Raw genomic sequence first — 25,716 nt, forward strand, 5'->3', positions numbered from 1 at the left:
CAGAGCCTTACAACATCACAAGAATTAAGTTCCCAACATAAGGCTTTGAAATCCTTGATCCAATCTCTCAGCACCTTTGCACAAGACATAGGTGTGATCCCTACAGGCAGCGCTGAGGAAACGGGCCAGGCCAATGAGGCACAGGAGTGTGAAACCAACAGGACAATGTCCACCCTCACCCTGGGTCACTGTCCTGCTCTGTCTCTGTTCTCCAGGTACTCCGGTGCTGTGCTGCCGCCAATAAGCCCCAGCCATGAGTTCCGACGCTGAGATGGCCGTTTTTGGGGAGGCGGCTCCATACCTCCGAAAGTCTGAAAAGGAGCGCATTGAGGCCCAGAATAGGCCCTTTGATGCCAAGAATTCTGTCTTTGTGGTGGACACTAAGGAGTCCTATGTGAAAAGTACCGTGCAGAGCAGGGAAGGGGGGAAGGTGACTGTGAAGACCGATGCGGGGACTGTAAGTAACACAAAGAGGGGTAGTAAGACATAACTGATCCTTTCTGCTACCTAGTTGACATCCACCGGCTCCTTCTTTTCTTAACAGACTGTCACAGTTAAGGAAGATCAAGTCTTCTCCATGAACCCTCCCAAATACGACAAGATCGAGGACATGGCCATGATGACCCACCTGCACGAGCCTGCCGTGCTGTACAACCTCAAAGAGCGTTACGCAGCCTGGATGATCTACGTGAGCGTCCCTTTTTTCTTTTTACTTTTCACTAACTTAAGTCCATGAACTGTTAGCCAAAACCAATTCAAGACTACTTTCCAATTTGGCTACTACAATTTCAAGACTAATCGTTGGGTTAGTATTGTGAATTCTGATGCACTTGACACTGTGCATGCAGAAAGCCATGTGCTTAGTGCGGAATCCATGTGCAAGCAGAAGTAATCGTACTGTGTAGAGCACCTGGGGGTGGGAGGCAGCCAGGGAATGAGACCCCTAAGCCCTAGGAGAACAGACACGGTACTTGGGTCCCTCTCACTTGGCACATAAAGCAGTATTTCCAAGGCGGATTAATGAGGTGACTGCAGACAAAGCAACCTTGTCATTTCCCACAGACCTACTCGGGCCTCTTCTGCGTCACCGTGAACCCCTACAAGTGGCTACCGGTGTACAACCCCGAGGTGGTGGCCGCCTACCGAGGCAAGAAGCGCCAGGAGGCCCCGCCCCACATCTTCTCCATCTCAGACAACGCCTACCAGTTCATGCTGACGGGTCAGTGAGTCCATAATTACAGTCTGCAGAGCTATTCATAAAGTACATGTAGAGTGATAACACAGAAAACACAGAGGCAGTGCCTGGAGAATAAAATGCTCAGCACAAACATATTAGTAATAATAACAGTATAATGATAGTATTCTAATACGATTAATAGTGTAATATAATAAAATTAGGGAAATATATTTAAAATAAAAGGGACCAGGGCACCTGGATGGCTCAGTCTGTTGGGTGTCTGACTCTTGGTTCTGACTCAGATTGTGATCTCGGGGTCTTGGGATCAAGCCTCCCACCCACCCACCATGCATGCTCTTTCTCTAAAATAAATAAAATATTTTTTAAAAAAGAATAAAATGGATCAGTTTCAAAAGTAGAGAGAATTTTGTTTAGAGTTCTATGCTATAATGCTAATTCCAGATCAAAATTAATCCAAATTAAGGAATGAACTATGTATTTTAATTATAGCTAATATATCACCTCTCCTAAAAAGTAAGTTTTGAAAGCTTACAGTACAAGTTATCCCAATTACTACACAAAACTTTGGATCGGACACTAATAACATGATTTTGAACTATGAACCAAGTGACAAAATGGAACATGGAACTAGTATTCATCTGATATTGGTAAGTCATTCCCATGGGTAGTACAGTGAAATAGTGCATTCATTACATATTCTATCACACTAAAGGTAACAGGAGTATAACACATGGACTAATTCGCACATCTTTTGCCACTTATTTTAAAAAGAATATTGTGAAAAAAGCAAACTAACAATAGATATAGTTTGTGCGGGGGGAGGAGCTTTAAAAGACAACTCTGAGTTTATAAAACGTATGTGCTAAGTATATTTTTCAACATTATCTCCGATTTCTTTCACAGATCGTGAGAACCAGTCAATCCTGATTACGTATGTAGATTTCATGCCTTTCTTTCTGCTGAATTTTTGATGACTGCAGTGGTTACTTAGATTCTGACTTTTCCTCTGTGTGGACTCGACAGCGGAGAATCTGGTGCAGGGAAGACCGTGAACACCAAGCGTGTCATCCAGTACTTTGCAACAATTGCAATTACTGGAGAGAAGAAAAAAGAGGAATCTACTCCTGGCAAAATGCAGGTGGGTATGATATTCATCCCAGGACAGAAGAAATCCTAAGCTTCTAAAAATTTGGCCAAGGTACCTCAGAGCCATAGCAACCAACTGCAAGTGATGCCAAAATTTGGAAGAGAACTCTTGGATGGACTGTGAGACTGAGATGTGTTGCCTATGAGAGGCAACAGACAGAAGTTCTCCAAACCATTTATTACGAGGGGAAAAAAGGAGCCTGAGCAATACAGAACTCAAGGCCATGTCACCCTTCCTTCTGTTTGTCTTCTGTCTACTCACTTTAGAAACCCCTACTCAAAAACTCCTTCTTTCTCAAGTAAAAAATCTTAAATTTAAAAGAAGAAATGTGTTAAGAAAGAAACGAAGAAAGAGAAAGCCAAGCAGCCTTACCCCAAAGTTACAGAATATTGTGAAGGGGAAGGTCGCAGGGGGAGGAAGTTGATGGAAAGTTATTTCACCTTTTCCAGGGTCTCCTTATCTGTCTTACTCATTTCTCTTAAGGGGACCCTTGAAGATCAAATCATCAGCGCCAACCCCCTACTGGAGGCTTTTGGCAACGCCAAGACCGTGAGGAATGACAACTCCTCTCGCTTTGTAAGTCTTGGTCCTCCTTTTCCTGTGAGGACCAGCACAGACGTTTCTGTGCATGTGGTATCAGCATCTTTCCCATCCACTTGGTCCATAACGAAGAAAATATTTGTCTGCCTTTGAGTATGTAAAAAGAAGTCTTCCTTTGCCTTTTTAAGGGTAAATTTATCAGGATCCATTTTGGTGCAACAGGCAAACTGGCTTCTGCAGATATTGAAACATGTAAGTTAATGAACACTAGTGATTAAAAATATTTTGGGGGGGTTATATAGTGAAAATAGTGTTATCTATATTGTGTCAACTTCTCAAATGCTTAATTTTCCATTGTGGCCTTTTCTCTTAAATGCGCTCAATCTGACTTTCTAGATCTCCTGGAGAAGTCCCGTGTTACTTTCCAGCTAAAGGCTGAAAGAAGCTACCACATATTTTATCAAATCATGTCCAACAAGAAACCAGAACTTATTGGTAAGAAGTATCCATGATTTTTTTCTACCAAGGAAGAACAAAAGCCTCTTTTTCTGAAAGTCCCTCTAAAGTGTTTTTGATGACCAAAGTAATTCTGTCTATACTTGTTCTTTTTCATGTGTACAGAAATGCTTCTGATCACCACCAACCCATATGACTTTGCTTTTGTCAGTCAAGGTGAAATTACAGTGCCCAGCATTGATGACCAGGAAGAGCTTCTAGCCACAGATGTAAGTAACAGGTACAGAACAGGAAGAAGTAAATTCATTTTGCACTATACAACACTCCCCTCTATACAGTCAACAGCATTAGCAGAAAGACAATAAATAGGCAATATTGCTTTTCAGGCTTCCTTACTCTTGGAATAAAATTACAGGGTATTTCAATGCCCACCTTCCACGCTAGGTATCAGAAAACTCAGTATGTCTGTCATAAATCTTAAGTCTTAGGCATTCCTTGGCTAGTTTGCTCTTTCCCCACCCCCACCCCATAGGTCCTCTGGGTCAATTTTTGTACTCCAATAGTGATGTTTCTCTTATTTTTTGTCAGACCCTATATTCAATAACCTGGGGAAAAAGACATATGATACTTCTAGGATTTTTATAGCAGAACATGATGATTTCCACAGTTCCTCTATAGTCAGATGTAAGCACAAATTTTGTTTCAATTGTCACTCTGGGGCTAATAGTATTCCCCTCCCCCATCTCTGCAGTGTTTGAAGAAATGGATTCTCTAACCTCAAAAATTCTCTTTTTGGCCTCCATGATCCTTTACTTTTATTTTTGGAACTACAGATTCTTTTTTTTTTTTTTTTTAAGGATCATTACTCTTTGGCTTATTTTCTTTATACATATAGTTTATACATATTTCAAGTTTTCTTTTCCATTTCTGAATAGTCAACCATCTTTGATTATTCCTAAATTTAATACCAACGGGAATATCCTAACATTCCCAATATAGGATTAAGAGCTGCTTACAAAAACACTTCTTCTCCTCAAACACTATTTTCAAAAAGTCTATAAACTATTTGTGTGCCTTCATCTCATAAATATCAGCTTTTACCAGCTTTACCTCATTATTATTGATAAGTCCAAAAGAGTTAGAGAGTTGAGAAATAAGCCCTAGTATTGGAGATTTTTTTAAAAAAGCATCATAATCTTGTTCCGAGACTTTATTAATCTCTGAGCATTTTAAATAGCTTGAGTCGATGAGCTGAACTGAGGGTAAATAATCTAGAGAAAGTTACATAGGTAAACGCCCCCTGCCTTGTCTGATGCCTGCCTCCACCGCGTGAGCTTTTGCAAAGCCTAGCATGGGCAACTAAGAAAGTGATCAAAATCTAGTAGAGAAAAAATACACAACAATAATTTCAATAAAAGAAGTTCTTTTCACAAGTGTCTCTTCCCTGCATGAGTAACGATCAGGTGAAGTTCACTGTCAGGCATCTCATGGCCAGCTGAGCTGTGACCTGATATCAGAGAGGGAAGAACTCAAGGGCCACTGCTCTTCCCCTCTTACTCTTTTTCCAATGGCATCCATCGCATTCGGGGAGGCAGGCTAGCATTAGGGTTGGACAACATAGGAGGAAAAGGGGCAAACAGATTTGTGAAGCAAAGGAAAGCCATGAGATGAGAAACCTGTGGCGCAAGGCCCGGCTAATGTGGAGAAATAGGAAGTGTCAACCTTGGCATCCAAAGCCAAGGCTCGAGTCTTGGGTGAGTGTGGACAGGTCACATAAGATCTTCACTGCCCACAGGACTCAATGGGAAACCGACACATACTTACCGGTGCTGCTTTGTGGAATAAAGAGCTGAAGAACAGGACTACCTTTTGAAAACACCAAAGTGTTAGTCAAGATATCATAAGAAGGCAGGGGAGGGAGGGCCCAGTGTCCTGAGGGTGTCCGCCATGGTGGTAAGTGGAAGCAGATTTAAATTCAAATCTTTCCACAGAGTGCTGTGGACATCCTAGGTTTCAGCACTGATGAAAAGGTGGCCATCTACAAGCTCACAGGTGCCGTGATGCATTATGGGAACATGAAGTTCAAGCAGAAGCAGCGGGAGGAGCAGGCTGAGCCGGACGGCACCGAAGGTACCACTCCCTGTTCACATCTTTCAGCTGACTGAACTGACACCATCAGGTCCTCAAGGGCAGGGACCAGGCTTTCACTTTCTTGACCCATCCGATGGTGGGGAGAAGTATTAGAGGACAGAAATGACACACTGCATATTTTAAACGACTGTGAAGATTTATGGAGGTGTAATTTCTGCCCATTCCAATTTTCGCTGACTTACTGTAAGCTAGTATTTACGATCTGATTAAAACCTTTTTTATTCCAGTCAATAATTTACATGCCCACACGCACTGTAAGAAAAAAAAAAAAAAAAACACCGGAATTTTCCTATCACTCCTCCTCTAGGTTAGACTTTTTCAAATTATTTTTATCTATGGTCTACTTTAGCTATATTTTAAGTATCATATAGAGCATCGATTCCCTAAGTTCCAAATTATCCTCTCAAAAAAAAAAAAAAAGACTAAAATTAGTGTGACAAATGGTTTTGTCACATTCACACATATTCCTTTTCAAGCAAAACTTTTTTTTCTTTGTCATTACCCTTCCCACCTTAAATTGTGTACGCTATGTTCAGTTTCACTGTTCTCACCTCATTCATGCAGTTGCTGACAAGGCGGCCTATCTCCAGAGCCTGAACTCTGCTGACCTGCTCAAAGCCCTCTGCTACCCCAGGGTCAAGGTTGGCAACGAGTACGTCACCAAAGGCCAGACTGTGCAGCAGGTAAGCATGATTTAACCCCCAGGATTTTTTTGAGCCACAGGAGACCCAAGGCTTCATCACTGTGTTCAATTCGAAAAGTCAAACTACCACTGTTCTTGAAGGTGTACAACTCGGTGGGCGCTCTGGCCAAGTCTGTCTACGAGAAGATGTTCCTGTGGATGGTCACCCGCATCAACCAGCAGCTGGACACCAAACAGCCCAGGCAGTACTTCATCGGGGTCTTGGACATCGCCGGCTTTGAGATCTTTGACGTGAGTTGTTCGAATAAATGCCTCTTAAGGCCTTTCCACTTTGTGTCTTCTTTGCGGAGTCCCCACTGGATTTTCCAGACTCACTCAAACTCTTGCTCTTTGCAACACCCAGTTCAACAGCCTGGAGCAGCTGTGCATCAACTTCACCAACGAGAAGCTGCAACAGTTCTTCAACCACCACATGTTCGTGCTGGAGCAGGAGGAGTACAAGAAGGAGGGCATCGAGTGGGAGTTCATTGACTTCGGGATGGACCTGGCTGCCTGCATCGAGCTCATCGAGAAGGTCTGTTTGACTTTTCAAGCCTTCAGGACATGAAACACAAATTGTCCGCCTCCATATGCTTAGTTGCAATCCCAGTTCTCAGAGAACAAGCAGTGGTGTTTGATGACAGGCTCACAATCTGATGTGTTGTCTGGTGTGTCACAAGTGATGTGTTGGTACTCTGGAATAGCTTCTCATAGAAAAATGGCTGCAGTGCTTACAAACGCATACACAGACACAGGGATGCACGTTTCTCCCTCTTAGAACTTCACTCTCCCTCACGTGCACAGAAGTAAGGAATGAAACTGCAGCTAGTCCTCTGAGCACTGCCATTGATCCTGGCAATTCCATGACAGTGTGTCGTGCACAGATCATCCTTCATGGAGATCAAGGCAGAATGTGTCAAGATGTCTTCCAGGTTGGAAGGGTAGCTCTTCAGTTGTTGCAGGCATTAAGACTCTGATAACTACTGAATAAATACCAGACCTCTCTACAATCTTCCCTGGAAAACGAACCCTGAATTCTCCTTTATCAAGGAAGTGGGACAATAATTCTGTTAGTGTTGAATATGTTAAAATTCATCAAGCAATCATTAAAGATTTTCAAATGCATATTGGGAACTCATCCCGTAACTGTGAATGCCAATAAAGTATATGGTTATAGATGAACACTACCCTAAGCAGGGGGAAAGGAAAAGCAAACACAAGTGCCTTCTATGGAAACTGCAGACACTTGTGCCAAAATTCATAAAAATAAGAAAGATGAGAGTATCACATCAGACTAGGTCTACCCAATCTGAAGAAAATAATTTTAATTTGGTAACATACTATCTCTGCTATTCATGAAAACGACATGGCACTCAGTTCCTGGAACATCGAAATAGTTTTGAGACAATTTGTGACTGAAGCAAAATCATCAACGTTGGATTTTCTATCAGTCTTTCCTATCAAACTTGCAATTGAAAGGAGGCAATCTGCTTACAAAGCAAAACCAAATTATCATCACTTAACTCCACCGTGGGGGGAAATGGCTCAGAGTACAAAGAGTTCTAATGACACAACAAGAGAAGCTCTTTCATCCTGGGAATGGATAATTTTTAATCATTATCCATAATTTTTCTCTTCATACTTTTGTCATGTCTAGATTTGAGGTGAGGAAGCTACATTGTCAGGAGGTAAGAAAGTATTTAGATCTATACATTTACAGGATAAAGAATTCAGCTTTGAAATGGTAGTTTTGGAATTTAATTTTATACTCTGAACATAAAGTTTGCCAAATGGTACAGATGGGTTTCTTTTTTTTTTTTTAACTGAGTCTTTCTAGCAAACATATTTCCCATATGTCCATGGTACATGACTGCAGTAGCAGAGAAGAGGCAATAAAGAAAGATCGTGCTTATTTAATATCTTATCATCCATTCTTCTGGAACATTTTCAGGTTTCCACTAGGTACATAAACTATTGGAGCATATTTTTCTGAGGAACTCATTATTATCATCTCTTTTTTCCTACTGTCAGCCCATGGGCATCTTCTCCATCCTGGAAGAGGAGTGCATGTTCCCCAAGGCCACAGACACCTCCTTCAAGAACAAGCTCTATGAGCAGCACCTGGGGAAGTCCAACAACTTCCAGAAGCCCAAGCCTGCCAAAGGCAAGGCCGAGGCCCACTTCTCTCTGGTCCACTATGCCGGCACCGTGGACTACAACATCGCCGGCTGGCTGGACAAGAACAAGGACCCCCTGAACGAGACCGTGGTCGGGCTGTACCAGAAGTCTGGCATGAAGACTCTGGCTTTCCTCTTTGCTGGGGGACAAAGTGCTGAAGCAGGTCATTCTTAATATCATTAGTATGTTCCCAGAGTTAAAATACTGGCCAATATAGACTTAATGAAAGGAAGTGTATTTAATTAGTATGCTACAGTCTTATGATTATAAGCTTTCAGAGCTGAAGCTGACACTATGGATCCTTTTGTCCATGGCCTCATTTCACCAATGAGGAAACACAGATTCAGAGGTTAAGTGACTTGCTCAAGATCATAGAGCTCATTTTTACTATTTTAATAATATCTGTTCCTTTGAGGATCCAGCTAATCTGGAGATAAGGAAATCCTTTGTCAAGGCACTAGTGCTTGAGGAATTGGAAGTTCTGTTCTCCTAAGTCCCCTAAGACCAGATGTGCACATAACAGTACAGAAGCACAAGCAAATAGAAAGCAGGACTTTCCTGCAGGTTAGTAGAGGCCCACTGACCTGATAGCAAGCATGCAACTAGGTTCTTTGGGACCGTGTGCACTAAGGGGACAGTACTACTCTGTCTCCTGGGCACTTCTTTCACGGGACATAATTTGCTGATTTGGAGGAGAAGAGTGCCATCCCTCCCCCACATCTACCCTTTTCATCCAGTTCTTTTACTGTTGTTGTTTTCCTGAATACCTATAATGTGAGCCAATGCTTCTATTTTCCTAATCTATAGTCGGCAGAAAGATACAGAAAGAAAAAACAGGAATGATACAAGTGAACAAGTGCAAATTTAAATTTCAGAAGGAATTTTGGCAGTCCTCATACCTGTGGATAGTGCTTCTAAAGTTGCTGCAAATAGTTTTAATTTTTCTATTTTATTTTTCAGAAAGTGGCAGTGGAAAAAAAGGTGCCAAGAAGAAGGGTTCTTCTTTCCAGACAGTGTCAGCCCTTTTCAGGGTACAGTATATTCGTGAATGCCAAAAGACTACTTCTGAAACAAAATTAAATTATTGTAACTTTTAAAAAAAACTTTGACGAAACTAAAAAAAAGCAGTGTTGTACAAAGGAAAATGAAAAATGTGTTAGGAAAAATTTAACAAGAAGAAAACCCATAATGTGGGTTCAAACTTTACAATAAATGAACCGGTTACCCTTAAAACTCCAAATCTAAAAATCTAGAGTGGAAAACATTTCACATGAAATCAAACTCTCTCTTAAAAGCAGCCCCTGTAGTCAGTTAAATTTACTTTATTCGGGAAATGGGGCACTTCACTACAGATCATTGACAGGGACTCTCATGCAATAAAAAAATGACTTCAAATCTTTTCATGTGGTTTGCAGGAGAATTTAAACAAGCTGATGACCAACTTGAGGAGCACTCACCCCCACTTTGTACGCTGTCTCATTCCCAATGAAACTAAAACTCCTGGTAAGACATTTATGATATCCAAGTAAGATTCCAGTGTGACTTCTCATTAGATTGTCACATAGAAAACATGTCTTTTTTTTCCCCCCCAGGGGCCATGGAGCATGAACTTGTCCTACACCAGCTGCGGTGTAACGGGGTGCTGGAAGGGATCCGCATCTGCAGGAAGGGGTTCCCAAGCAGGATCCTTTATGCAGACTTCAAACAGAGGTTTGTGTCTCATTACTCCCCCCTTTCAACGTGCTAGCCTAGAGGAGTATCTCCACACAGTTCAAACATCTTTTAACTTTTCCTTGAAAACTGAAATGTATTTGAAAGGTGATGATAGAAGAACGATGGCTTGCTTTCTTATTATCATAACTTTTTACATATATTTTCCCAAGGTTCACCTAAAGCACTGCTGGATTGTTTTAATGGAATTTTTTTTCTCTAAAACTCAGTCTATCGTTTTTTCAATGATAGCTACTAACAGTTCCGGTAAAAAGGAAGGCCATGTTTTTATATCTTTGTATTCTGATAGATACAAGATTCTAAACGCAAGTGCTATCCCAGAGGGTCAGTTTATTGACAGTAAGAAGGCTTCTGAGAAACTCCTAGGGTCTATTGACATCGACCACACCCAGTACAAATTCGGTCATACCAAGGTACCATCAACCTAAATCTCTACCGTAATTTCATCACCTTTGGACTTTCTCATGAGTGGAAATAACATATTTAACTTGTTCCTTGGCAAGGTTTTCTTTAAAGCTGGCCTGTTGGGAACTCTAGAGGAGATGCGAGATGAAAAGCTGGCTCAACTCATCACACGCATCCAAGCTGTGTGCAGAGGGTACCTGATGAGGGTGGAATTCAAGAAGATGATGGAGAGGAGGTGAGGGAACAAGTCCAAGTCCCCATTCTCCACATTTTCATGGTTGAATCTGATGTAGTCATTACTTTTTTAAGTGATGGTCGTTGTCCACATTGTTCCTTATTTGCGTCTTTGTTCTTTCCTACAGAGAGTCCATCTTCTGCATCCAGTACAACGTCCGCGCCTTCATGAACGTCAAGCACTGGCCCTGGATGAACCTGTTCTTCAAGATCAAGCCGCTCCTCAAGAGTGCAGAGACAGAAAAGGAGATGGCCAACATGAAGGAAGAGTTTGAGAAGACCAAGGAAGAGCTGGCGAAGTCAGAAGCGAAAAGGAAAGAGCTTGAAGAGAAGATGGTAGCTCTGATGCAAGAGAAAAATGACCTGCAGCTCCAAGTTCAATCTGTGAGTGTCATCCACTGCACAGCTCAGCCCTTTCTTATCCTCCAGACCTTGTAAGAGTGGCTATGAAAAGGTTTTAGCTTAAGGTTTCTGAATGAATGGTTTCCACTAAAACATGTACTATTATTATTTGTCATTCAAGAACACAAAGACTCAGACCTAAAAAACAATAGGTGCGAAGTCACCAATTATGCTGTGTATGTTCATATCCACATTCATATGCGGCATGGTCATTGGTGAGCATAGTCACAAAGATGTCTATGGGGGCGCCTGGGTGGCTCAGTGGGTTAAGCCTCTGCCTTCGGCTCGGGTCATTATCTCAGGGTCCTGGGATCAAGTCCCGCATCGGGCTCTCTGCTCAGTGGGGAGCCTGTTTCCTCCTCTCTCTCTGTCTGCCTGCCTCTCTGCCTACTTGTGACCTCTGTCAAATAAATAAATAAAATTCTTTAAAAAAAAACACAAAGATGTCTATGGACATTTTCCTTCCTTTATAGATCCTTCTGTTAGATGAGACTGTCTTTCCCTTAGTGAATATTTGTGTGCATAAATAGAAGTTATGTTTTTCTTCCAAGGTCAGGGAAAAGGCTAAATTAACCAACCCCTTCGAATGTGAGGAAACAGAGTCCTAAAATTAATAAGCAACCTTTCCAAAGTAGTACAGGTGCAGATCTTGCCAAAAGGCTAGTTTCCCTAATCTGACCTTCCACACATGGATAGCTGGAGAAAATCTGTTGTTATAATTAGCACATTAAAATTACTAACATTTTGTCCAGTTGACTGTTAAAAGTTGGCAAGTGTGTTGACCAAATTGATTGAGTCACTGAAGTACCACCTTTTATTTTTTATTTTATTGTATTTTAAATTTACTTGATAGAGAGAGAAACAATGAGAGAGGGAACACAATCAGGGGGAGTGAGAGAGGGAGAAGCAGGCTTCCCACTGAGCAGGGATCCCGATTCGGGGCTCAAGCCCAGGAGCCCAGGATCATGACCTGAGCCGAAGGCAGATGCTTAATGACTGAGCCACCCAGGTGCCCTGAAGCATCCACCTTTTAATAAATTACAGTGTGTTTGCAGATATAGCTTAGACAAATGAAATTGTTTCATTTCTTCCGTTAGGAAGCAGATGGCTTGGCTGATGCAGAGGAAAGATGTGACCAGCTGATTAAAACCAAAATCCAGCTGGAGGCCAAGATCAAGGAGCTAACTGAGAGGGCAGAGGATGAGGAGGAGATCAATGCTGAGCTGACGGCCAAGAAGAGGAAACTGGAGGACGAGTGTTCAGAGCTCAAGAAAGACATTGACGACCTTGAGCTGACCCTGGCCAAGGTTGAAAAGGAGAAGCACGCCACGGAGAACAAGGTACAATCGTGATCCATTTTAGACTCTTTATAAGTGCTAGCTTGTTACTGAAGTATTTTAATTAAAAGTTTAATCCTAAAGTTATTGAATATGAAAGAAAAGTGCTGTCATATTTATGTCTCTTTAGTCTTCACCATTTCTATTTACCTTAACCTTTATCCCCCATACTTTTCAGTGAAGGAGACCTGGCTTCACTTATCTCCATTTTCCATCTCAGGCCCACACTGTCCTATGCTTCTTTTTCATCAAGATGACAGATGTCATTAACATTTCTAAAATCTTTTCAAATCTAAGGTGAAAAACCTCACGGAAGAGATGGCAGGTCTGGACGAAATCATTGCAAAGCTGACCAAGGAGAAGAAAGCCCTCCAAGAGGCCCACCAGCAGACCCTGGATGACCTTCAGGCAGAAGAGGACAAAGTCAACACCCTAACCAAGGCTAAAACCAAGCTAGAACAGCAAGTGGATGACGTAAGTGTGAAAAACACAGTATTTCCTCTCAATATAAAATAAACAGTTACAACGTGCAACTGTCAATAATGCTCATAAGTCTTTCATTGTGGCTTTGAAAACAATAATTAAAATTTCCATGCTATTTGGTGTATTTTTTAAAATTCTCCTGTGTATCTTTGATGGCTAGTCACATATGGCTCAATGCCTTAGGACTGAAATAAATAAAATCCAGTATACATTTAGCTTGAAGGATCTCTGGAACAAGAAAAGAAACTCCGCATGGAGCTAGAAAGAGCCAAAAGGAAAATGGAGGGAGACCTAAAGTTGGCCCAAGAATCCACAATGGATGTAGAAAATGACAAGCAGCAACTCGACGAGAAACTCAAAAAGTGAGTAACCTGCTTGTTATCTGTCAATTCAGGTGAAATAAATGTTTTAAAGATCTCTAAAATTATTACTTCAGAGTACATAACCAAAAAATAACATCTTTCACTTTTTTATTTAATGAAAATGGTATGTTATTGACTTGTAAAAACATGTACTACTCACGTCCTCAACACGGCAGTATAAAGACATTCCACCGTACATGGGAAAGAACACTGGTAAGAGAACTGATGGAGAGCTTACGTGTTGCTCCTCCAACAGGAAAGAGTTTGAAATGAGCAATCTGCAAAGCAAGATTGAAGACGAGCAGGCCCTTGTGATGCAGCTACAGAAGAAGATCAAGGAGTTACAGGTGAGTCGGACCCCCCCCCCCCCGCCACACCTCTTCTGTGCATTCCAGGAATCAAAACGGTCATGAGTCGGCATTCACACTGATGTGTCACCCCCAGGCCCGCACTGAGGAGCTGGAGGAGGAAATCGAGGCAGAGCGGGCCTCCCGGGCCAAAGCAGAGAAGCAGCGCTCTGACCTCTCCCGGGAACTGGAGGAGATCAGCGAGCGCCTGGAGGAAGCCGGCGGGGCCACTTCTGCGCAGATCGAGATGAACAAGAAGCGCGAGGCCGAGTTCCAGAAGATGCGCCGGGACCTGGAGGAGGCCACCCTGCAGCACGAAGCCACGGCGGCCACCCTGAGGAAGAAGCACGCGGACAGCGTGGCCGAGCTCGGGGAGCAGATAGACAACCTGCAGAGGGTGAAGCAGAAGCTGGAGAAGGAGAAGAGCGAGATGAAGATGGAGATCGATGACCTCGCCAGTAACATGGAGACTGTCTCCAAAGCCAAGGTTTGTGTGAACTTGTACCCTTTTCATTCTATTTGCAATGATTCAAAATTAGAGTCTACTTGGGGCGCCTGGGTGGCTCAGTGGGTTAAAGCCTCTGCCTTCAGCTCAGGTCATGATCCCAGGGTCCTGGGATCAAGCCCCACATCGGGCTCTCTGCTCCATGGAGAGCCTGCTTTCTCCTCTCTCTCTCTGCCTGCCTCTCTGCCTACTTGTGATCTCTGTCTGTCAAGTAAATAAATAAAATCTTTAAAAAAAAAAAACAAAATTAGAGTCTACAGATGAATAGATCTAACTACACAAACTTTAAATGTTACCTCATTTTATTTTTTTAATTTAAGTTCAATTAATATATAACGTATTATTAGTTTCAGAGGTAGAGTTCAGTGATTCATCAGATGCATATGATATCCAGCACTCATTATAACACATGCCCTCGTTAATACCCGTCACCCAGTTACCCCATCCCTCCAACCCACTCCCCTCCAGCAACCCTGTTTGTTTCCTATGATTAAGAGATTCTTATGGCTTGTCTCCCTCTCCGATTTCATCTTTTATTTTTTCATCCCTTCCCCCATGATCCTGTTTTGTTATTAAATTCCACACAGGAGTGAGATCATATGGTAATTGTCTTTTTCTGATTGACTTATTTCACCTAGCATAATACCCTCTAGGTTCCATCCACATTACTGCAAATGGCAAGATTTCTATTTTATTGATGGTGGAGTAGTATTCCATTGTGTGTACATCGTCTTTACCTATTCATTTGTCGATGGACATCTGGGCTCCTTCCATAGTCTGGCTATTGTGGACATTGCTGCTATAATGTTATCTCACTTTAAAATTATTCCTGTTATGCCTACTAGGCATCACTATATTGAAATGAATCATTTTGGTCTTCCTATCGGATTTGTAGAAATCATGTTATCTTTTGTCACTATAACCATGAAAAAATGTAATTTCAGAAAAGAATTCTCTAAAAACCATACTCCACATGATGCAGAATTTAAATGATGTTCATGTTTTCCAAAGACAATAATCTGGTTTTCATAACCATTTATTTATGTAACCCAAATTATGGGTCTCTACTTCCAAGGCACTGTGCAGGGCTTTGGAGTGGCTAGAGAAGTAAATACAACTCAGCTCCTTTCCACAAGTAGTTATCTCCAAATTCAGACTTACAAATAAAAGTGTATCATCTTTCTCTGTTTTCTACTTTCCACCACAGGGAAACCTCGAGAAAATGTGCCGCACCCTGGAGGACCAGCTTAGTGAAGTCAAAACGAAGGAAGAGGAGCAGCAACGCCTCATCAATGAGCTGTCAGCCCAGAAGGCTCGTTTACACACAGAATCAGGTCAGTGGGCACACACGGCCAGCATGCAGAGAGCCAAAAAAAAGAAAAGCGAGCCTCCACTTGTGGACACCTCTTGAACACCCATCATTTCTTAAACGACACACACCCATTTATCATCATTTGTCATTCCTTCTTCTTTTTATTGAGAGACAGTAAAAAGGATGCTTATAAGCTATAATGGAAGAAAATTAAGCTTCCTGGGCTGAGGAGATTTTTGCTGCCTCAGCATTACTCGGAAAGAAGGAGGGAAGGAAGGGAGGGAGGGAGGGAGGGAAAGAAAATCCTAAAATATCAAAGCTCACAGTTTTGCAAAAGCAAGAAATAACCTTCTCCACCACATCAAAATTTTTGAGTTATTCTTTTCATCATGGAGTAAGAGAGTTATAATATTACCACATTCTTTAGTCTTCACCTAGACGACAGAACTAAACCATTCACGTTTTGTCTTTCACAGGTGAATTTTCACGACAGCTAGATGAGAAAGAAGCTCTGGTGTCTCAGCTGTCGAGAGGCAAACAAGCATTTACACAACAGATTGAGGAATTAAAGAGGCAGCTGGAAGAGGAGTTTAAGGTGAGAATTCTCTGAGACTTTCAGTCACTTGAACTTTGCAGTGTGACATGCTATTGAACTTCACTTACAGAATATCAGTGACCAGAACATAAATGTACAATGCACAATTTTTGGTTGGTCCAGGCCAAGAACGCCTTGGCCCACGCCCTACAATCAGCCCGCCATGACTGTGACCTGCTGCGGGAACAGTATGAGGAGGAACAGGAGGCCAAGGCTGAGCTGCAAAGGGCAATGTCCAAGGCCAACAGTGAGGTCGCCCAGTGGAGGACCAAATATGAAACGGACGCCATCCAGCGCACGGAAGAACTGGAGGAGGCCAAGTATGGGCTCTTAATGATGGACGCAGAAAGAAAAGTTTAAAGGCAGTGAAGGAAAAGTATTAAAAAAAAAAAAAGAATATTTCAGGCATAAAGATAGGAAGAGGGGCACCTGGGTAGCTCAGTGGGTTAAGGCTTCTGCCTTCAGCTCAGGTTGTGATCTCAGGGTCTTGGGATCAAGCCCCGCATTGGGCTCTCTGCTCAGCAGGGAGCCTACTTCCTCCTCTCTCTGCCTGCCTCTCTGCCTACTTGTGATCTCTGCCTGTCAAATAAAAAATAAATTTTAAAAATCCTTAAAAAAAAAAAAGGAGGAAAATTTCAGCCTATCTGTTTTTACAGTGGCGGAAACCACCATACCATCTTCTCCTTACAGACCAGTCATGTGTCCACTGAAGAATGAGCCAAGACCACAGCTCTCCCTGCATTTTGGTCTACTACAAAAATATCTTAAATTTCTTTCCACCAGAATGAATTAAAAATTATCAACATACACTTTATGGATTAAGTAGAATTAATTTCCTTCAATATAAGGAAAAATGGAGACAGTGAGACTATCTGGTACATTATTATGAATGTTATAATTAACAATAATCAGTTTATCCCTATCTAGAAGTCCAGAATAAGACTATCACACTCTGTCATTTAACTAACAACCAGTATCAATAAACTGATTCACTTAATTACACACGCTTCTTATGGACTAAAACTCATGGGAGTGACACACGGAAGGGAAATAATCATTATGTTCCCAGTGAAGGAAGCTTCTCTAAATTGCATTTATCTCAGCAGTTGCTAGAATTAAACAGAACAAAGGGGTTTGGTGAGCATTTGCAGAGGGAACACTCCAGATAAGTGTGAGCTGGTGAAGGAAGCAGTACGACTTTGGAAGGTATTTGGGAAATATAATTCTGGAATAACATTTGCTGTCTGGGGCATCAGACCCAGAGAGTCAGTGATTGATTAACCATAATCAATCATATGACCTCGTACACATCACTTTGGGCCACAGCTTCATTTATGAAGAGGACCATGTTAAAAAATGCTTAATGCCACTATCCAGTGCCAGCATGCTTTGATGACAGGCCTCCAGTTCACAGTGGTCATGTCCTCACATGGCTCACTCAGCTGATGCAGGGAGGGCTGTAGCCCTGGTCCATTCTCCAGTGGACACGCACTGGTCTATAAGGACAAGATGGTGGTTTCCACAGCTGGATAATCAAAGAGGCTCATTCATTCTCTCTCTGTCTCTCTCGTGCATGCAGACACCACCACCAAGCATACAAAAAGGTCTCATGGATATGTTTAACCACCCCTGACATAAAGATTAAGAATTCACTAGGGAAAACTACAGAGACAAAATGGGTAGTGATAAGACATTTTAGAAAACCTTAACAATTTGCGGACAGAGGAGCAAAGACTTTTGGGGAAAATATGCTTTCCTAGTCAGCAGCTTTATAAAGTTCACTGTGGCATCCCTGAATCCGCTTCTGGTCACTCACACTGGCCAACATTTCAGGAAGAAGCTGGCCCAGCGTCTGCAGGATGCTGAGGAACATGTGGAGGCTGTGAATTCCAAATGTGCTTCTCTAGAGAAGACGAAACAGCGGCTCCAGAATGAAGTGGAGGACCTCATGCTGGACGTGGAGAGATCTAACGCAGCCTGCGCTGCCCTGGACAAGAAGCAGAGGAACTTTGACAAGGTGGCCCACGATGACCAGCTGCCTGAGGGAAAGAGGTCTGATTCTTGATTACAGAGGCTTAGTTCTGATGTACTTCCAGGTCCTGGCAGAGTGGAAGCAAAAGTACGAAGAAACTCAGGCTGAACTTGAAGCCTCCCAGAAGGAGACCCGTGCGCTCAGCACTGAGCTGTTCAAGGTCAAGAATGCCTGTGAGGAATCCCTGGATCACCTTGAAACCCTCAAGCGAGAGAACAAGAACTTACAGCGTGAGTCTTTGTAACCATTCTACTTTAAAAACGGTGGGGAGACATCTTTTCAAGTTTTCGTTTTTCTCAATTCAATGTGGTATTTTATTATTAACCTACAGAGGAGATTTCAGACCTGACGGAGCAGATTGCAGAAGGGGGAAAGCATATCCATGAACTGGAGAAAGTGAAGAAACAAATAGATCAAGAGAAGAGTGAGCTTCAGGCTGCTCTGGAGGAAGCCGAGGTACACGTTCCATTTGCTCACTTATGCATTATAAATAAACGGAAAAATTCATAGCAACTGAGAGCAATTACCACGTTGCAGAGCTGCAGGGGATAACTCACGTAATTCAGTGAGAAATACTGAATTGTGTCTTGGGAATGCAGAACAAACAGGCTAAATTAAGATGCATGAAAGTTTGTGGTTTTCTTAATGCCTTCTTCAAGAAACCATCATACTGTGCAAAACAAACAGCAGCTCTTTAGGTAGCAAGGAGGAAATCACCACCAGAAAGACATGACGGCTGAATGTCCCCCTATCCTAGGAATGTGGGTTCCACCTGCCTTCTCCACTCCCAGAGGCTGCTCTAAAGACATAGTCTTGAGACAGTGGTTTGGTGTTGAGAACACCTGCACAGTATATGTGACTAAATCTATTGAAAGCCTCTTTGTATACTTTTAAAAATTTGGTGGGTGGATCCGGGGATCCCACCACCCAAGACGAGCCTCTCACGTAAGTTCCCTTCCTCTTATTAAGCTGCCACCACCATGCTGGAGTGGCCCGCCTCTTTCTTCGGTCTTCTCCCTGCCTTCCAAGTACAGGGGCCAGGTTCTGATCATAGCAGGGAAGACCTGTGAGGGTTGCGAGCCAAGAGTAACCTAAATGTTGCTTCTTAAAAAGGGATCTCTTGAGCATGAAGAGGGCAAAATCCTTCGCATCCAGCTTGAGTTAAACCAGGTGAAATCTGAGGTTGACCGGAAAATTGCTGAAAAAGATGAAGAAATCGATCAGCTGAAGAGAAACCACATCAGGGTTGTGGAGTCGATGCAGAGCACCCTGGATGCGGAGATCAGGAGCAGGAATGATGCCATCAGGCTCAAGAAGAAGATGGAGGGAGACCTCAATGAGATGGAAATCCAGCTGAACCATGCCAACCGCCAGGCTGCAGAGGCAATAAGGAATCTAAGAAACACACAAGGAATACTCAAGGTACACTGGGATAAACACACATAGTGTCATGCAGTCTGGGTGTAACTGTGTGACTTACATGCCATAAATCTAAATAATATGGTAATCAGTTGAAAATTTCACATACACAGCTAAAGAACAGCTTACATTTGGAAAGTCTAAGACAAAGTTCACTTTGTCAACTGAAGAGAAGACACTCCACAAATCATTTATACGAACTCCATCTGCATAATGTATATAAATATATACACGTGTATTTTTAAATATACATTTCTATACTTGTTTAATATACATAAAACAACATCATTAGACTAGCTCATCTCTGAGGATGCTTTCCTGCTCTAATATTTTGTAACTTTAGCCGTGGTTATTCTAAAATATAACATCCTGTTCTTTTGAGTAGACCTGCTACCCTAGACTACAAAGAATTTGTCATTAAACAGACTTGCTGGGGCTCCTGGGTGGGTCAGTGGGTTAAGCCTCTGCCTTCAGCTCCAGTCACGATCCCAGGGTCCTGGGATCGAGCCCCGCATCGGGTTCCTTGCTCGTCAGGGAGCCTGCTTCTCCCTCTCTTCTTCTGCCTGCTTCTCCCCCTACTTGTGCTCTCTCTCTGTGAAATAAACTTAAAAACCTTAAAAATAAATAAATAAAGGGACTTTCAAATTTTCCATCTCTAATCATACTCTAAGTTACTGAGAACAAAGTGTGTACATGATCCAATTTGTACTCACTTTAATGGAAGCACAAGTAAGCGTCTTTGCCTCTTTCTGTATAGGACACTCAGCTACATTTGGACGATGCCATCAGAGGCCAAGATGACCTTAAAGAGCAGCTGGCCATGGTGGAGCGCAGAGCCAACCTGCTGCAGGCGGAGATCGAGGAGCTGCGGGCAACCTTGGAGCAGACTGAGAGGAGCAGGAAGGTGGCAGAGCAAGAGCTTCTGGATGCCAGTGAGCGTGTGCAACTCCTGCACACCCAGGTGAGGTTCAGGACTCTGGTTGAGCAAATGTACACCCTGCCATTGAAGATATGAAGGGATAAGCTTGTTTATAAAGGAAGGAGTAAAGAAACCTTGGCAAGAGTCCCTTCTGAATTTCTGGAAAACGGTATTACTAAGACATACTGGGCCTGACCAGTTCACGGGTATATTTATGGCCTGGGATCATCATGTTGATTTGAAAAAAATTTAGAGTTCTAGAAACTTTTGTTAAAAACCACAGAAGGCAGGGGCACCTGGGTGGCTCAGTCAGTTAAGCGGCTCCTTTTGGCTCAGGTCATGATCTCGGGGTTCTGGGATCAAGCCCCACATCACATCGGGCTCCTTGCTCAGTGGGGAGCCTGCTTCTCTCCTGCCCGCTGCTCCCCCAGCTTATGCTTGTTCTCCCTCTCTCTCTGTGCCAAATAAATAAATAAAATCTTTAAAAAAAAAAAAAGCACAGAAGGCCATCTACTAATAACCATATATACGACATTAGTGGCCACCCTGTCTTTGCAACTCTAAGCTACAAATAGATAAGCAAATAAAACAGAGGAAAAAGGATAAGCCACCAAGTTATTCTTGTGTATCCTGTATACACATGAAGCTAACTATGTGAAGGAAACTCTTCAGTTCAAATTCACAGAGGCCATCATCACTGCTACTCAGCCCTTGTTGTTTATAACAGATGAGCTAAATAAATGGCGGTATATTATCCTCACAAGGCTAGTAAGCAGCCATTTAGTATGCATTTATTGCCATGAAAAGATTTCACAAGACATGAAAAGAGCAACTTAAAAATAGTAAATAGGACGCCTGCATGGCTCAGTTGGTTTAGCAACCGCCTTCGGCTCAGGTCATGATCCCAGAGTCCTGGGATCAAGTCCCGCATCGGGCTCCCAGCTCTGCGGGGAGTCTGCTTCTCCCTCTGACCTCTTCCCCTCTCATGCTCTGTCTCTGTCAAACAAATAAATAAAATCTTAAAAAAATAGTATATAAAATATGATCTCTTTCTTTTGTTAAAAATACATAGGAAACATCCAGAAGGATAAACAAAGTGTTATCAGTGGTTATCTCTGAGTAGGGAGAGTACAATAAGCATTCCTTACCTCTTGTTTCGCTGACTCGTATATTCTATTTTTTTTTACAATAAACATGTATTATTATATTTTTTTAAATTTTATTTATTTTTTAAATTTCTTTTCAGTGTTCCAGAAGTCATTGTTCATACACCCCACCCAGTGTTCCACACCATGTGTGCATACTTTTTAAAAATTATAAGGAAATAGCCATCATGGAAATGTTAAACTACAAATAATTTTAAATTCATATGAAAACACATCTTTCTTACTCATTTTTAGTATCCTGAATCGACTAAATATTTCAAATACTATCAACTTTCCAAAACAACAGATTCTTGGTTCATTTTTGTACTGATAACAATGCTACTTATGCCCTTTAAATATAAAGCCAACCAAACATGAATGAACAACTACAAATTAATAATCTATTTTCCATGAGCTATGTGGTGATACCACACTTTAAATATTTTCTTGGGTTAGGGTTGTGCTTCATGCTTATAAGCAGCCACTGGTAATAGTCGAACATCATTGGTATCAAAAATCACATTTTAGGGGCACCTGGGTGGCTTAGTGGGTTAAGACTCTGCCTTCAGCTCAGGTTATGATCTCAGGGTCCTGGGATCGAGCCCCGCATCGGGCTCTCTGCTTGGCGGGAGGCCTGCTTCCCTTCCTCTCTCTCTGCCTGCCTCTCTGCCTGCTTGTGATCTCTGTCAAATAAATAAATTTTTTAAAAAATCTTTTAAAAAAATAAAAATAAAATCACATTTTACCTGGAAGAATTTCAGAAAATGTTCATTAACAGAAGTAAGGATAAAAAGAAGAGAAGGTTTAACTTAGAGTCAACTTCTGATTTGGTGTTTATTCTGAATTTTTCCTAGATCAAGAATTTTTGCCTATATACACTAGTCAAAATGACAATGTAAACAGAATGTCATTAAATGTGCTTTCTTTTCTTTTTTTATTAATTTGAAACAGAACACAAGCTTGATCAACACCAAGAAGAAGCTAGAGACAGACATTTCCCAGATCCAGGGAGAGATGGAGGACATTGTCCAGGAAGCCCGCAACGCAGAGGAGAAGGCCAAGAAGGCCATCACTGATGTGAGCAGAGGGCAATGCTATAATGGCCACATATGAATCCTGATGTGCTAACTCAGCTCCCTCGACTGATTTTGTTTTACTACTCATCAGGCAGCCATGATGGCCGAGGAGCTGAAGAAGGAGCAGGACACCAGTGCCCACCTGGAGCGCATGAAGAAGAACTTGGAGCAAACGGTGAAGGACCTGCAGCACCGTCTGGACGAGGCTGAGCAGCTGGCCCTGAAGGGCGGGAAGAAGCAGATCCAGAAACTGGAGGCCAGGGTGGGTCCCCAGCACTTCATTCAATTCCCAACCTGCTCATACAGCTAGTTACAGCCAAACTGCTAAAAGCCTTTGTTCTCTTCCAGGTGCGGGAGCTTGAAAATGAGGTTGAAAATGAACAGAAGCGCAATGTTGAGGCCATCAAGGGTCTTCGCAAGCATGAGAGGAGAGTGAAGGAACTCACTTACCAGGTGACCTACCTTTCCATATTTCTCAGATCTGCTGCTCTCAAGAAAATAAAAGTAATGAGACATTTTCAAACCAACAATGCTATTTGCTACTTCTTTCATTTCAGACTGAGGAGGATCGCAAGAATGTCCTCAGGCTGCAGGACTTGGTGGACAAATTACAAACCAAAGTTAAAGCTTACAAGAGACAAGCTGAAGAGGCTGTGAGTAGCTTCATAATGAGAGAGAAAAGTTCAGGAGAAGGTCCAGGTTTTGTTGAGCCTGAAGTTTATAGAATTTAAGAGCCTTTTTTTAAGGCAAAAGAGTATAAAATTAGGTATGAAAATGAATATTTGGAATGAAAAAAATTTTACCAGTAATTACTAGAACCTTAGAGATGCAAGTGCATTTCTTCTGAGACCTCTTTCAGCAATTTTCCAGACATGTTAGTATGGAAATGTCTTTTGGTTACAACCCACTTCCCTATCTAGAACACTCTACCACTCCTAGCCATCTCTAGTGTTCACAGGGGCTGCACAAAAGAGGGCTCTGAAGTCTGATAGATGACTTCACAATAAATCTGTTACATGACTGTTACATGACTTCACAATAAATCCATCAGAATATTTCTTTTTCATTTGGCTCCTTTCTCATCTTACTAATTCAGAAACTTTCCTTAAGGTTCTCTGCACCCAATACTATCACCATGCCTACTTTTTTTTTTTTAAGATTTTATTTCTTTATTTGACAGAGCGAGATCACAAGTAGGCAGAGAGGCAGGCAGAGAGGGAGAGGAGGAAGCAGGCTCCCTGCCAAGCAGAGAGCCCGATATAGGACTCAATCCCAGGACCCTGAGATCATGACCTGAGCCGAAGGCAGAGGCTTAACCCACTGAGCCACCCAGGCACCCACCATGCCTACTTTTTAAAGTTTGTCTCATAGATTCAGATTCCTGCTACTCTGATCTCCCTGATGTCACTGCAGCATCTTAAGTTGGCCAGGAAGGATTCAAGTGAGAGAGACCGAGCAGGGTGCATCATGAGCCCACTCATTCAGAGTCAACAATGTGGGATGCCTTGCCCCCAAATAAGTTCGTGATCAAATAACAGAACCTTTGCTTTCTCATTTACGAAGTAAATCCAGTAGCTGCTTCTAGTAACAAAGGCAGTAAGAATCAGAAAATGCCGAATTTTCTCATTCTCTGAAATACATTTCTTTTCTCAGGAGGAACAATCCAATGTCAACCTTGCCAAGTTTCGCAAGATCCAGCATGAGCTGGAGGAGGCTGAGGAACGGGCTGACATTGCCGAGTCCCAGGTCAACAAGCTGCGGGTGAAAAGCCGGGAGGTTCACACGAAAGTCATAAGTGAAGAGTAATTCATTATATGCTGAAAGTTGACCAAAGAAATGTGCAAAATGTGAAGTTCTTTGTCACTGTCGCATGTCACTGTAGCATCAAGGCAATAAAATCTGCAGAGATTTTTCCAATCTAAAAATACATGTCTCTTTTAATTACAAGTTCTGTAGTGCTATGAGAACTGATTCATTTTCAACACTTGTGAAGCTCCTAATGGCGCAATCAGATGATGATGACAAAAATGAGTGTGGTCAGTGAACCAATGTTAACAGAAGGCAAGTGAAATTCAGCTCTCTGAGAAAATACAAAGGTGGTTATTGCACCCCGAAATCCATTCAACCAATTCTATTGAGAACCAAGTGTGTGTCTATACAGAAATGCACACCATTCAAGCTAGCAGGAGAGACAGCAATTCAAACATTTCCTAGAAGATGAATAGACACTTACCTGCTGAAAGAGAAATGGAACTGGTCATACTAAGAAGAGAAAAGTAGTATGCAATTTCTTTTTTTTTTAATTTATTTATTTATTTTAATAAACATATAATGTATTTTTATCCCCAGGGGTACAGGTCTGTGAATCGCCAGGTTTACACCTTTCACAGCACTCATCATAGCCCATACCCTCCCCAATGTCCATATCCCCACCACCCTCTCCCGTCCCCCCTGCCCCCAGCAACCCTCAGTCTGTTTTTTGAGATTGAGTCTTTTATGGTTTGTCTCCCTCCTGATCCCATCTTCTTTCATTTTTTCTTTTCCTACCTCCCCCAACCCCCCAACATTGCATCTCCACTTCCTCATATCAAAGAGATCATATGATAGTTGTCTTTCTCTGATTGACATATTTCGCTAAGCATAATACCCTCTAGTTCCATCCATGTCATCGCAAATGGCAAGATTTCATTTCTTTTGATGGCTGCATAGTATTCCATTGTGTATATATACCACCTCTTCTTTATCCATTCGTCTGTTGATGGACATCTAGGTTCTTTCCATAGTTTGGCTATTGTGGACATTGCTGCTATAAACATTCGGGTGCACGTGCCCCTTCAGAGCACCACATTTGTATCTTTAGGATATATACCAAGTAGTGCAATCGCTGGGTCATAGAGTAGCTCTATTTTCAGTTTTTTTTAGGAACCTCCACACTGTTTTCCAGAGTGGTTGCACCAGCCTGCATTCCCACCAACAGTGTAGGAGGGTTCCCCTCTCTCCGCATCCTCGCCAGCATCTGTCATTTCTTGACTTGTTAATTTTCGCCATTCTGACTGGTGT

The 25,716-nt window shown here is 42.2% G+C and overlaps 1 protein-coding gene across 3 annotated transcripts; it reads left to right on the forward strand.

Annotated features, from left to right (window-relative positions):
* Positions 1 to 253: 253 nt before the first annotated feature.
* Positions 254 to 24,571, forward strand: LOC308357774 (myosin-4; the record flags this gene model as incomplete). Of its 3 annotated transcripts, none has more annotated exons than XM_080827544.1 (38): positions 254 to 457; positions 545 to 688; positions 1,063 to 1,219; positions 2,102 to 2,129; positions 2,222 to 2,336; positions 2,829 to 2,921; positions 3,074 to 3,137; positions 3,282 to 3,380; positions 3,507 to 3,610; positions 5,333 to 5,471; positions 6,057 to 6,175; positions 6,277 to 6,426; positions 6,539 to 6,709; positions 8,206 to 8,518; positions 9,313 to 9,383; positions 9,768 to 9,855; positions 9,945 to 10,062; positions 10,373 to 10,496; positions 10,587 to 10,723; positions 10,851 to 11,106; positions 12,222 to 12,464; positions 12,759 to 12,935; positions 13,161 to 13,306; positions 13,563 to 13,653; positions 13,751 to 14,140; positions 15,366 to 15,492; positions 15,947 to 16,065; positions 16,189 to 16,385; positions 17,899 to 18,082; positions 18,162 to 18,327; positions 18,429 to 18,553; positions 19,211 to 19,519; positions 20,274 to 20,477; positions 22,532 to 22,657; positions 22,748 to 22,918; positions 23,005 to 23,109; positions 23,214 to 23,309; positions 24,310 to 24,571. In XM_080827544.1, the coding sequence occupies 38 exons, from the start codon at positions 254 to 256 to the stop codon at positions 24,460 to 24,462; spliced, it is 5,823 nt and encodes a 1,940-aa protein (XP_080683670.1). In that variant the 3' UTR covers positions 24,463 to 24,571. The 3 variants fall into 3 exon arrangements, with proteins under 3 accessions (XP_080683670.1, XP_080683671.1, XP_080683672.1); XM_080827545.1 differs by having other exon boundaries at positions 8,206 to 8,515; XM_080827546.1 differs by having other exon boundaries at positions 8,206 to 8,503.
* Between the last annotated feature and the right edge of the window lie 1,145 nt (positions 24,572 to 25,716).

Source organism: Martes martes (assembly GCF_963455335.1).
Source record: "Martes martes genome assembly, chromosome: 16".
In the NCBI taxonomy this organism is placed as follows: domain Eukaryota; kingdom Metazoa; phylum Chordata; class Mammalia; order Carnivora; family Mustelidae; genus Martes; species Martes martes.